The 11,846-nt window shown below is 52.9% G+C and overlaps 5 protein-coding genes across 5 annotated transcripts; 3 read left to right on the plus strand and 2 right to left on the minus strand.

The window, feature by feature from the left end:
- The first annotated feature begins 65 nt into the window (after nt 1–65).
- Nucleotides 66–1,261, plus strand: K437DRAFT_255298 (uncharacterized protein). Its single transcript, XM_013388946.1, has one exon. It carries the CDS (start codon nt 223–225, stop codon nt 1,093–1,095), a length of 873 nt encoding a protein of 290 aa, XP_013244400.1. The 5' UTR covers nt 66–222; the 3' UTR covers nt 1,096–1,261.
- K437DRAFT_255299 (uncharacterized protein) lies at nt 1,152–4,077 on the minus strand. Its single transcript, XM_013388947.1, has 6 exons — nt 3,671–4,077; nt 2,974–3,609; nt 2,634–2,897; nt 1,772–2,560; nt 1,377–1,679; nt 1,152–1,292 (listed from the first exon to the last, which is right to left on the minus strand). Exons 1-6 carry the CDS (start codon nt 3,959–3,961, stop codon nt 1,218–1,220), a joined length of 2,358 nt encoding a protein of 785 aa, XP_013244401.1. The 5' UTR covers nt 3,962–4,077; the 3' UTR covers nt 1,152–1,217.
- Nucleotides 4,078–4,584: 507 nt separating this feature from the next.
- Nucleotides 4,585–6,256, plus strand: K437DRAFT_245218 (alpha/beta-hydrolase; the record flags this gene model as incomplete). Its single annotated transcript, XM_013388948.1, has 6 exons — nt 4,585–5,045; nt 5,110–5,129; nt 5,219–5,463; nt 5,530–5,660; nt 5,727–6,074; nt 6,141–6,256. Exons 1-6 carry the CDS (start codon nt 4,718–4,720, stop codon nt 6,254–6,256), a joined length of 1,188 nt encoding a protein of 395 aa, XP_013244402.1. The 5' UTR covers nt 4,585–4,717.
- K437DRAFT_273266 (aspartyl-tRNA synthetase) lies at nt 6,158–8,606 on the minus strand. The gene is made up of 7 exons (XM_013388949.1): nt 8,387–8,606; nt 8,173–8,299; nt 8,020–8,077; nt 7,851–7,946; nt 6,869–7,787; nt 6,677–6,800; nt 6,158–6,593 (listed from the first exon to the last, which is right to left on the minus strand). The coding sequence occupies exons 1-7, from the start codon at nt 8,497–8,499 to the stop codon at nt 6,318–6,320; spliced, it is 1,713 nt and encodes a 570-aa protein (XP_013244403.1). The 5' UTR covers nt 8,500–8,606; the 3' UTR covers nt 6,158–6,317.
- Nucleotides 8,607–8,852: 246 nt separating this feature from the next.
- On the plus strand, nt 8,853–11,306 carry K437DRAFT_255303 (putative aspartyl aminopeptidase). Its single transcript, XM_013388950.1, has 10 exons — nt 8,853–9,001; nt 9,087–9,283; nt 9,355–9,442; nt 9,528–9,594; nt 9,660–10,139; nt 10,205–10,486; nt 10,557–10,603; nt 10,700–10,873; nt 10,932–10,975; nt 11,040–11,306. Exons 1-10 carry the CDS (start codon nt 8,999–9,001, stop codon nt 11,149–11,151), a joined length of 1,494 nt encoding a protein of 497 aa, XP_013244404.1. The 5' UTR covers nt 8,853–8,998; the 3' UTR covers nt 11,152–11,306.
- Nucleotides 11,307–11,846: the final 540 nt, after the last annotated feature.

Consider the following 11,846-nt stretch of genomic DNA (forward strand, 5'->3'; position numbering starts at 1 on the left):
CGTTGCTGTGCTTACCAGCGAGTTTTCGACGACGCTACAACAGAAGCAGCTGCAGCGATAATCAAGAGCTCGAACCTCCAGCAGAAGTATCAGTCATCATGGCGTCGCGATGGGGCGGTCGCTTCGTACCCAACGCAGAGAATGAGCTGCGAAGGGCCATGAAGGAACCAGTAAAGTGAGTCAAGAGCCCAATCAAAGGCCCTGCCTATTCCTGCGGACGCGATGCTGGCGGAGAGACGCAATACATACCAGCGGCCAGTCACAAGCAAGTCAGATAGCTTCAGTTGGACTTGTCCCCCACAGCAGGTTGGACGTGTGCTGATCCGATCCAAAACTTATCGTGGATGCCACTCGTATCACACCTATGTTGACAGCGTCTGGCGCAAAGAGTGGGTTCAGGTTTCACCGACGTCGACCTACTCGGTCCTCAAATGGGTCAAGACAGACCAAATCGTCGACTTCACGCTCGACGCCGAGGCTGAGCTCGAGGACGACGCGGGTCAACAAGAGCTCGACGAAGAAGCGCGAGAGGATGAAGGGGAAGAAGAGGAAGGAGTGGGGGAAGGAGCTGAAGCCGGAGAAGGCGAAGTGGAAGTGGAAGGTGCCACAGCAGCTTCTGTGTCGGAGGCAGCTCAAGCACAAGCTGCGGAGGGTGTATCTCAAGCGCAGGAAGAGACCTCGGGAGCACCAACAGATGGCGTACAGCGGCAGCATCAACAGCAGCAAGGCAGGAAAGCGGAGAACACACTCTCTGCATCTACAAGCGAAGAGCAGCCGTCTCAGTCACATGTTGACCAGCTCGAGCTGGTCGCCGAAAAGGCCAACCTGCCCGCGTCGGAGACCGCAACCGATACGCAAATGCAGACCCAGACCCAGACTGCCGCAAGTCTACATCCACCAACAGAACCGTCGAGGGATTCTGCAGATGTGACAGCATCTACAGCCGCAGCGGAAGCAGTAGCTAGCGGAAGCAATACTGAGTCTAACGCTGCCGAGAATGGTTGCTTGGGAGAACTCAAGACCGACGTCGAGATGGCCGAAGGCGACAGCGACGAGGCGCTCGTCCCTCCGCTGCAAGCAAGCGCACTGCTCTGAGGCATTCCAGCAGAATCATCGTTATCATCATCCACATCAGACGATTGATGCGCACCGTGCTCTGCGTGCGCACAATCTGTTTCGATTGAAAAGCCGTGCTCCTGTACATGTATTCGACCGCCTCATGTAGCATATCCCAGCAGGCTTGCAAGCTCAGGTCCTACCATGCTATGGCCTCTTGGTAGTGCGCTGGCAATCTGGAAAAGAGGGATAAGCAGTGCGTCAGACGCTTGACCATCCCATGCGTCAAACATCCCGGTCTTCCGTCGGGCGACACTCACTTCGGCCGCCATCGTCTTTGCTTCCGCTTCAGACGCCCCGGATATCAATGCTGCGAAGATTTTGCTTATCCTCGAGTGTAGCATTTCCGCCATCAGCGGCTCTGCATTGCGGAGTCGAGACCCTAGCGTGCCAAAATTCTGCACAAACAATACCATGCACGCTTCCCAAATTTCTCGTCGGGCCTGTTCGGCTCGCCCTCCTTTGCCTTGCGCTGAGCTAGGCAAGACGCCTGTCTCGGTGACCGCTTGCAGCAGGCCATCTGTCCAGCGGATAAGTGGCCGAGCGAACGCGACGACGAGGGACTTGAGATTGGTCAGAGGTAGCGAGGTATTCACGTTAGCCCACTCTTCCGTAGCAGTCAAACATCAAGTTTGAAAGAAGCCTTCGCTCTCACCTTAAACGTCGCGGAGCTTGTGTCCATCACCTCCGCGAGCTCCGTCACAAGGGAACCCACCGCCTTGCTCTGTCCGACACTCCAAGGATCGTACGCCCCACCTTCAGCCAGGCTGCGCAATGTCGTAGCAACCGAGTTTGTGATCATGTGGTCGAGAATTTCGTCGTCACCGCTGATCGCATCCGGAATGCCCGCTCCAATCTCTTGAAATTCGTGCACGTGCATTTGCCAGGACAGCGCTTCCACCTGCAGTGGCACGAAGCCGCGGAGCGTCTTTCCTACGAGCTCCTTGCGAATCCAAAAGTCCCATATGCCTGCCAGCGCCAGACCGCCCCATGCCCCGCTGTAGTCTCCCGAAAACCTCTCCCGCCATTGCGCAAAGCGGGCGAGCACCGATCGCGGGTGCAGGGCACCTCCCTTGTCTGCGTCGCTACGGGCCGCAGGGTCTACGAATTCTGGCGCTTTGACGTCATCAAAGAGATTGTTTAGGCGAGCGGATAGACGGGCCAAGCCCTCTTCCGCTTGTGGATCCAGCAAGCCGTCTGCGATCAGGCCGGCAACCGAGTCTACGCGCCGCTGCTCGCGTACGCTACTTTCGGGACCGCCATCTTCAGCTGGACTGTAAGCACGTACGTCCGCCTCGTCGTCCGACCACACCGCCAAGCGCGGGATGCCTTGAAACAGCGACGAAAGGTCTTCCAGCTGGCGTGCTCGGAGTGTCTGTCGCTTATTGTTAATATCGCGCAGCAGATATGTGCGCTCATTCTCAATGGCTTCGAGTATTGGAGCCTGTTCGACAAAAGATGAACAGGGTAAATGGTTCACTGCGCAGACGTAGATAAATCAGAAAACAAGCACTCACCTTGTCATCCAGGAAATCTGCAAGGGTTTCCGTGAACTCTTGAAATTCTCTGTACCAAGCCTCCTTCGCGTCCATCGCCTCGATAAGTCGGCGATTCTCAGCGGCGTCATTATCTAGACGCTGCTGAGATGCACGCGAGTCATCGATCAGACGTTGTCGATTGGCGATGATTTCCTCGAGGTCAGTTAGCACAGCTGAGATTCTGGCCGATGCAGCCGACAGATCCGGGATTGCAGCCACTTCTGGCACACGGGTAGCATAGTACTGGGAAAGCAAATAGAAGATAATGATTGGCAATGCTCCAAGCAGACTGGGACTCGAGTCGGCTTCAAATTCTCACCTGCTCATTTTCATCCATACGGACAGGGTTCTGCCACCGTGCAAGCTGCGCAGCTTCCCAATCCATCTCTTCCCGGCGCTGTTCTTCCTCATCGGAATCCTCAGCGGCTCCTGCATCAATGTGTACACCCTCGAATGCTTCGCGCATCTTCTGTCGCCTTTCAACATCGGCCTTCTTCCTGTCCTTCATGTTCAGGGCCAAACGTTCTTCGTCTACCGTGAAGCCCCCGAATTCATCTTCTCCACTTCCGACATCATCGTCCTCGCGCTTCAGTCTGCTCTGTGGATGCGCTCCATCTTGGGAAGAGCTTAAAGAGATAAAGTCGCGTGTGCTCGTCGAGGAAAGCTCCTGCGCAGCGCGCTGACGGCGTTGCTTTGCATTTTGCACCGCCAACTCACTAGGAATCATCGTCTGATTTGTTTGCAAGACCGGATCAGTCGGGACATCACGCGAGGCAATTACCCCAGTCACTTTCTTCTGGAAGTTAGGTGTAGAGGCTTTGAGGTCTGCCAACTGAGTTGCAGAGTATACCTGAGTGGCACCTTCAGATTCCGAGGTCTCAGTGTGGTACGAAAGGCCTTGCCGAGCAGCGAGGGCCAATTTCGATCGACGAATGGCAAAAACCTCGGGATCGCACTGTGAGCAACGAGTGTTTTTCAGCAGTAGCCTTTTATAGCTCATCAGAAGGTTAACTCACGGTGTGACTCGCTCCGATGGCATCACCATCAAAGCTGAGCGAAGTGACGCCTTTGTTCGTCTTGGAAGATGCGCTCCCTACCGCAGCTTGTTTCGAGGATCCTTGCTCCCCTTTTTTCGATGTGCGCCGGATGATGACCCCTTGTTCGTTATCTGACGCTGCATCATCAACCGTCGACTTTGCCGTACCTAATGTATCGCCCACCGTTGCAACCGTGGAACCAAGACTGGTGCTGCTTGCCGACAGCCCAGCAACGCCGCGCCTCTTTTTCTTGAAGCGCGGCGCCTGCATTTTCACATATCTCTTTGTAGACAGCGCTGTTGTGCCAGCCAGCGGATGTGCAGTGACGATTGTGTATACGAAAAGGAGAGCCGGCTGTACTGGTATAATCTGCGCCCACTACCGTGTCAGAAAGCCTGCAACTGATTATTACAACTGACGAGAGGTTTGCGCAGTTTCTGAACCTTTGACTCTTGGTTTTGGATAGCCACTTTTGATATTTCTCGTACGAAAGAAATGAGTGTGTGGAGAGTATGACTCTCGCGAGAAGCTCTTTATCAATCGCTCGCTCTACTGGGTAACAAGTTCTATACACCCATATATGTAACTAATGGTGACCAAGGAACGAGAGTACTGTAAACAGCCCAACACCATGTACACATCCGCCAGGGCTGCTCCCCCTCTGATCCCTCATGCTGGACTATGCGATTTGCAACTGTATGCTCATCGGGCTTGTATGATTCTAGCCACTCTCCTTTCGTTCGTAAAGGTCCTCTGTACATCTGGGGATTAGCCTACTGTGAGCGCTGACGGTCGCAACAAGAAATGGATTGTCCTATGTATGACTTGTAACCAGGTTCACTAGATTAGATTCGACTCCGGAATCACATCTTCAGATCTTGTTTTAATGTGCATCCGTTCCTACCAAAAGGTTGCCAGCTGAACCTCTCTTCGTGCCAGACTGGTTGTGTTCTTCAACCTCTTGCTCATTTGCACCTTGCAGTCGGCCACAGTTCTGAGTAGAACTCACTGTCCTTGTCTCACGCCATGGGTAGCGCACCATCCAGTTTCGCCTCGGACCTCCACGCCTTCGTGTTGGAATCGGCCCTCCTCATCTTTCATGTGTTCATCCAACCGCTCCTCTTCCACCCGAGCTTCCGAGGTATCTCAGATCCTACATTCGGTAGAGATAGGCTCCCTTACTCATACACCGAGAAGCGACTTATTTACGAAAATCCAAAGGTGAAGGCCACGACCGAAAGAGTCATTCTCAGCAGAGAGGCATTGCGCAAAGGAAAAAGCTGGGATCGTCCTGGAACTGCGTGGGTCACTTATCATGTGTGGGAAATGCTTGAGGCGACTGATAGGGAACATCGTGAGTTTGCCATGTATAAAGCAGGCGTATCCCATTCCATCTGACCGTCGGAGTTCCCATGCAGTCAATGCGGACGTAATTCTTGTGAGTATTGACAGCGTGTACCTGTGGGTCTGACGATCCATATCAATCTGACAAGTTCTTGCATCTCTGTTGCGTCTGGGTGAGGCTAGATTCACGGACTGAACGACTATTCGGGAAAGCTAGCTCCGCATGGGTCTCGTTTCATGGAAGCAGGATTTCGTGTCATCGCAGTCGACTTGCCGGCCTTTGGTCGAAGCACTGGCCTTCATGCCTATTTACCGTCCATGCGTTTGCTCGTAGAGGCTTTGCGGGCTGTTATCTGTCAAATACAGGAAAACGACAAGGCATCCGGCAATGTTTGCACAAGAAAGGTTTTCCTCGAGGGCCACAGCATGTGGGTCTTCGATGACCCGATCACATCTCCTTTCGCTCACGTCATGCCTTTCATTTCACATCGCAGGGGAGCTTTCACCGCTTTATACTACGCTGCACTGTACTCACCAGATCCTGCACACCGTATCAGTGACCAGGGGCAACGTCAAATCAGTGGCGTCGTAGTCGTTGCCCCGATGATCGCCATCTCCCCTGAGTGTAAGTTTGCCCCCCTGTCAGCTCGAAGCGCTAGCGTATCATAATGACCTATTTTTCGATCAATAGCACGTCCTGGATATGCGGTGGAACTTTTGGCGAAAGCTCTTGCGTTATTCGCCGGACGATTGCCGCTCGCAGCGGCGGTCCGCGGAAATGTCTCTGACGACCCCCGCGTGGAAAAAGAACACGAGCAAGACCCTCAAACGTACAAAGGAAAACTCAGGATTGCAACGGGGCTGTCGGTGTTGGCCGGCCTCATCGATCTAGAGCTTCATGCATCCAAAATCACCGTTCCAGTTGCGATCCATCACGGTGACAGAGACAGAGCAACAAGTTACCGTGGGTCAGTGAAGTTCTTTGAAACAATCGGGTCCCAGGAGAAGAGTTTAAGGCTTTGGGAGGGGTATGAGCATGGTGAGCGCGGCCTGAAGATTGATCACACTGCACACGGCAACCTCATTCTACTCTTCTACTCTGCAGTCATGATGAAGTTCGTTCAAAGTGGCGGTGGTATGACTGACGAAGACAAGGCAAAGACGGCGGCAGTGCTTGAAGACATTACTGCATGGCTGGTGCGACAGGCAAAGGCCCAGTAACAATATATCATGAGACATTCATATGACGAGGCATATTTCTTTTTGACTGTTGCGCTCTGACCTAGGGCTCCAAGCGTTTCGGGTCTCTCGGGAACAGTGACGTCAGCCTTATGTTGCGTAAGCCAAGGTAGAGCATCACAACTCGCTCAAGGCCAATGCCACCTCCTGCATGTGGCGGTGCTCCTAATCTGAATGCGTCGAAATAGCCTTGCATCGCAGAGACAGGGATGCCGGCTTTCTCCATTCTCTTGGCGAGAAGATCAGGGTCGTGGACGCGTTGTGCACCCGACAGGATCTCTTGGCCTCTCATAAAAAAGTCATAAGAGTTTGAATAGTTCTGGCAATAGTCAATTCCAGTAAAGTCAGTGACTGACACAGGCGCAACAGGTCTAGATGGACAGCCAAAGTGTTCAATCTCACCGAGTCGGTAGGGTCGGGCATGGTGTAGAAAGGCCGTATGTCGAGAGGGAACTTGTCCAGCATGAAAAAGTCGGTATTGTACTTTTCGCGAACAAGCTTTCCCAGCAGGCGCTCGGTCTCGGTGCTGTAAGCGCAATCGGCACAATAATTTAGAATTCCGTAAGAGGAATTAACCACATTCTCCGTACTCACTCCATGTCCTCAAGCTCTCCAATCTGGCTGCCAGCTTCTCTAAGCATCTTGATACCCTCTTTCCAGTTCAGGCGAACGGGCTGTGCCGGCACCAAGAACTCGGGAGTAGGATACTGGCGCTTCACAGTGTCGATCTCCTTCCGATAGCGCTTTGGTAGCTCGCGGAAGATGAAGGTGAAAAGCTCTGCCATGAGATCAAGGACTTCATGATAATGCTCGCTGAAGGCCATCTCAAGGTCCAAGCCGGTGAACTCGGTCATGTGCCTGGGGGTGTTCGAGTCCTCTGCTCTGAAGACGGGACCGATCTCGTAGACACGACCAAAGTCGGCCGCAATGGCCATCTGTTTTGCCAGCTGAGGGCTTTGAGCAAGGAAGGCCTGGCCCTTGAAGTAGGAAACCTTAAAGACGCTAGCCCCGCTTTCCGTAGCAGCACCTTGCAGTTTGGGAGAATGAATCTCGATAAAGTCTTTCGTGTCCAAAAATTCCCTGAAGAGCCGGCAGACACCGTGTGTCAGGCGGAAGATAGCCTGGTTTGTCGTAGTGCGCAGATCAAGCACCCTGTTGTCGAGCCTGGTGTCGAGACCGATGGAAGGCATCGGTTGCTCTGTACTCTGAGAGGCCTCGATTTCTGCTTCTGAACGAGTCGCGTCCTGTACAGAGAACTTCTGGTCTGCAGTGGGCACAACTGCGCCAAGGGAATGGATCTTGTGAATCTTCAATTCTGCGTCCTTAACAGAGATGACGGATGACTCGATTGGCTTTGCTGTTTTCGAAATGCTGGCCTCTAGGTTGAGGAGTGTTTCCACAGGTAGCGACGCAGTCCACTTGACCATCTTCCTGGAGACCTGATCAGGAGTCTCCGCCAAGACTGCCTGCACACAGTCGAAGCGGTTCCGGAGGACCAAAAATGCAAGTTTGGCTACAAGGTGAAGATACACTTTCAGTCATTGTTTGACAGCGAGCTGCACTTCCGGAGACCCACCAGAAGTAGAGCGGCAAAGCTGCAGGCGAGCCTGCACAAACACTCGTTCGCCATCACGCTCCGCTGAGATGGCTCCAAGAGGGGTGAACTCAATTCCTGGGTGGAAAATTGCCGAACATCAGCGTATACACAGGCATAAAATCAAGCGCTACGAAGACGTCGAGCGTACCATGCCGTTCTTGAGATTGATTCAGAGGCAATTGACCGTAATTTTGAGCGGCAAAGTCCTTTAGTTAGAAGAAAACGCGGCAAGAAAAAGCGAGACGTGTCAACATCAGTCAGGTGGTCTGGCGCTCCAAGCAAACTCGCAATGCGCACGCACCACTTCATTCTCCTTGGCTGCTTTTTCTGCAGCAATCTTTGCGGCCTTCTCTTCCTTGATACGCTGTTTCTCTGCTTTCTCTGCCCGCTTTTTCTTTTGCTTCTCAGTCAAGGGAGTACCATCCTCACTGAAGCGACAAAATCAGATGGGTTCATCGTCAGTCAGTGTGATCCATCTAGTATCTTCTTATGGCCATGCTTTTCCTCAAACGCACTTGAGCTCTTCTACCGGAGCAGCAGCAGCAGGACCGGCAGCGGCTGCGCCAGGAGGCGCGGTCTGCTGAGCCGCAGCTTGGATTGGGTTGTGATCGCCTGTCTGTTCCCCCATGCTGTCCCTCAAGCTTTTTGTTTTCCCGTGCCTCACGAACTCTTTGAGAACTCTTGAGCGCCGTGCGTTGCTGCTACACCGCTTTTAGTGAGTCCTCAGGCTCCTTTGAGAAGGTGTGCATGGAACAGAAGGTGACTCACAAGAAGTCCCCAGTTCAAAGAAAGAAAGGCTCGAAACCGATCGTTGCCGAGCATTGATGCGGGTTAACAACCCTACCTTTCTATTCCGGGCTAATTGTTGCACACTTGTGTGCGGCTTCGGAGTCAGTGTGACGTGTCGCGCGAGCTGATGTGACACGAAGTCACCATTGAACGAGACAGACGCATACTGAGGTTCCATCAGACAACCAGTCATCTGTATTAGGTACCAGACCAACCAAAATACCGAAGGCGGCATTGTCCTTCGATAGAGGTGGCCTCGTAACCCTGTCTTCTACACCGTGCTCGTGACCGGGCATAACGCGTGATCAGTCTGAAATCTGCGAATTTGGGTGGTCAACATGGTGAGCGGTATGCTCCCTTGCTTCACAACCGCAACACCTTTCTGATGGACGCTTGCTTCACCGCTGGTCCGTGCTGGTCTCTCAGACTGCGATAAGGCAACTATCTAACAGCACCGGCTCCATCCCGGCAGCTGCTAGTCGCTTCCTACGCTATGTGGACAAAAGTCCGACCCCGTTCCATGCTACTGCAGTGTCGGCCGACATGCTCGAGAAAGCCGGCTTTATCCGTCTGCAAGAAGCCGAATCTTGGCAAGATCTGATCGAGGCTGGAGGAAGATACTTGTATGTGCTGTGCTCAAATGCTTCGGGGTTCACTTATACGAGCTGTTTCAATTCCATTCCCACCGCTGCAGCTTCACCCGGAACCAATCTGCGCTTGTTGCTTTCGCCGTTGGTCACCACTTTCGCCCCGGTGGAGGTGTTCACGTCGTCGGAGCACATGTGATTCGAACAGCACTCCGCGGCGCCGTGAAGGACGAATAGAACGACGTGCTGACTTTCCCCTAACGCCCGGGCTCACTGACAGACCGACTCTCCAAATTTCCACATCAAGCCCATATCTAAGCGCGCCAAGGAAGGCTATATGCAATGCTGTGAGGTCACTTTGGACTATGAAATTTGTGCAAGCAGTTCTCATGTGTGCTCTGACCCTTTATAGCTGTCGAAACATATGGCGGGGGCCTCTGGTCAACATGGTTTGACCGCGATCTTTCAATCGCAGGTAGGGTCATCGTTGCGGACAGCCACGCGCAGACCTCTTTCACCTCCAAGTTAGTTCACATCAAAGAACCTCTTTTACGCATTCCTAACCTCGCTATTCATCTCAACCGTGGAGCCGGCGACAATTTCCAATTTAACGTCGAGGATAACACGTTGCCGATTCTCGGCCTGTCTGCCGCAGCCGAGCTCAACAAGGAGTCTGCAAACGCCTCCGATGATGCCCACGTCAATCAGGGGGTTGGTACACCGACAATGACTTCGAAGCACCACCCTGTGTTGCTGCAGCTTCTCTCCAAAGAGCTCGGATGTGATGTCGAGCAGATCCAAGACTTCGAGCTCTCCTTGTATGACACACAACCGGCTGCCGTCGGCGGCGTCGACAACGCCTTCATCTTCTCTCCTCGTCTAGACAACCAAAGTGAGAGATCTTAGGTCATCAAACCCACTTATCTGCCGCATCATCTGACCATTCCGATTCCTCAGTGTCATGCTTCTGCGCGACGGAAGCGCTGATCGGTTCCCTCAAGAACCCTTCTGCTTTGCATAAATCCTCTTCCATTAGAGCTATTGCGCTTTTTGACAACGAGGAGGTCGGGTCCGTTTCCACACACGGTGCAGAAAGCAACATGCTGGCGAGCACCGTTCGCCGCCTTGTCTCAATTCCTGTGAAGGGCATTCGTCTGCATGGTGACGAGCATTTGGAGGCTACCGCGTACGAGCGCGCGATCGCTCAGTCATTTCTCATTAGTTCTGACATGGCGCATGGTAAGAATGCATTCACCAGCGTTGTTTTCCCCGACGAAAGCTTATCTACGGCTCTTTTTCAAACGGCCAGCATTCCACCCCAATTATCCCAGCTCCTACGAGAATGATCACAGGCCGGTGAGCTCGGATTGAGACTCGTGTGGGCTGGTCGCACTCTTTCTGACAGACCCACTTTTGGAATCCTTACGTTTCCATGATCTTTCCGTGATGCAGAAACTTAATGGCGGGCCAGTTATCAAGACGAATGCTAAGCAAAGATATGCATCGACTGCGCCCACAACATTTCTTCTCAGACGACTGGCCAAAATTGCGAACGTGCCGCTCCAGGAATTCGAAGTCAGAAATGATATGCCTTGCGGAAGCACGATTGGGCCGATGATGTCGAAAGTACGTACCGCCTCACCTGTCGAAATGTGAACCGCACTCAAATCCCCTTCCTCGCTAGACTGGCATCCGTACCGTGGACATCGGAAACCCTCAACTTGCAATGTGAGTACAGCACATATACGTGGATTCAACCGCACTGGCTCACGGGCCGCGTATTTTCTCACAGGCACTCCATCCGGGAGACCTGTGGCTCAGCTGATCCAGAGTACAAAATTCGCCTCTTCGAGGCTTTCTTCGAGCACTTTGAGACAGTCGATAAGGAGCTCAAAGTGGACTGAGCTTATTGCAGTCATTTGCCGAAATCTTTGCACATTGACCCGCATTAAAATCAGTATGTCTCTACCACCCTCTGACTAGCGGGAATAATATCATGAAATGCCGGAAATCCATTGAACGTAACTCCGCGATAGAAAGTTATCCTTGCAGGCCACCACTGTGATCGCCACCCCGCAGGCAGTTGCGAGGAACATGGGTCCTCAGTTCAAGAGGCTCACTATTGTGTACAGATTGATAGCAGTCCTCAGATTAAGGGACTGAAAGGCGTGGCGCACATGACCAGCTCATGTTTGCTGCCGTTGGCAATTGGAAGGAAATCCCTGCTGACGTCACAGTAAGACTGAAGTGCGTCAGCATGCGCAGCACCCTCAGCGTGTGCCCGCTGCTTAGTGGCGCGATTGCTCTGCTCCGAACCTGCGTGCTGTCCGCATTGATGTTGAAGATAGTTATCATCGTAGAGACTAGGGAGAGGGTGGACCGTGGCCAAACCCATCTCTTATTCCGTCATTGGCGCCAATTTGGCGACCAGAAGCTCTCATCACATTGTCGAATAAATAAGTGTTGATCAACCCATCATCGGACTCCAAACCGAACGGTTGAGAGCAATACATGCGGGGGTCTCATCTCTCGGCGTCAATAACTCTGGGTTGAAGAGGCGGCGGATGAGGCATCTCAAGCCATCAAGCTCCATCCTTTG

Source organism: Tilletiaria anomala (genome assembly GCF_000711695.1).
Source record: "Tilletiaria anomala UBC 951 chromosome Unknown K437scaffold_21, whole genome shotgun sequence".
NCBI lineage: Eukaryota > Fungi > Basidiomycota > Exobasidiomycetes > Georgefischeriales > Tilletiariaceae > Tilletiaria > Tilletiaria anomala.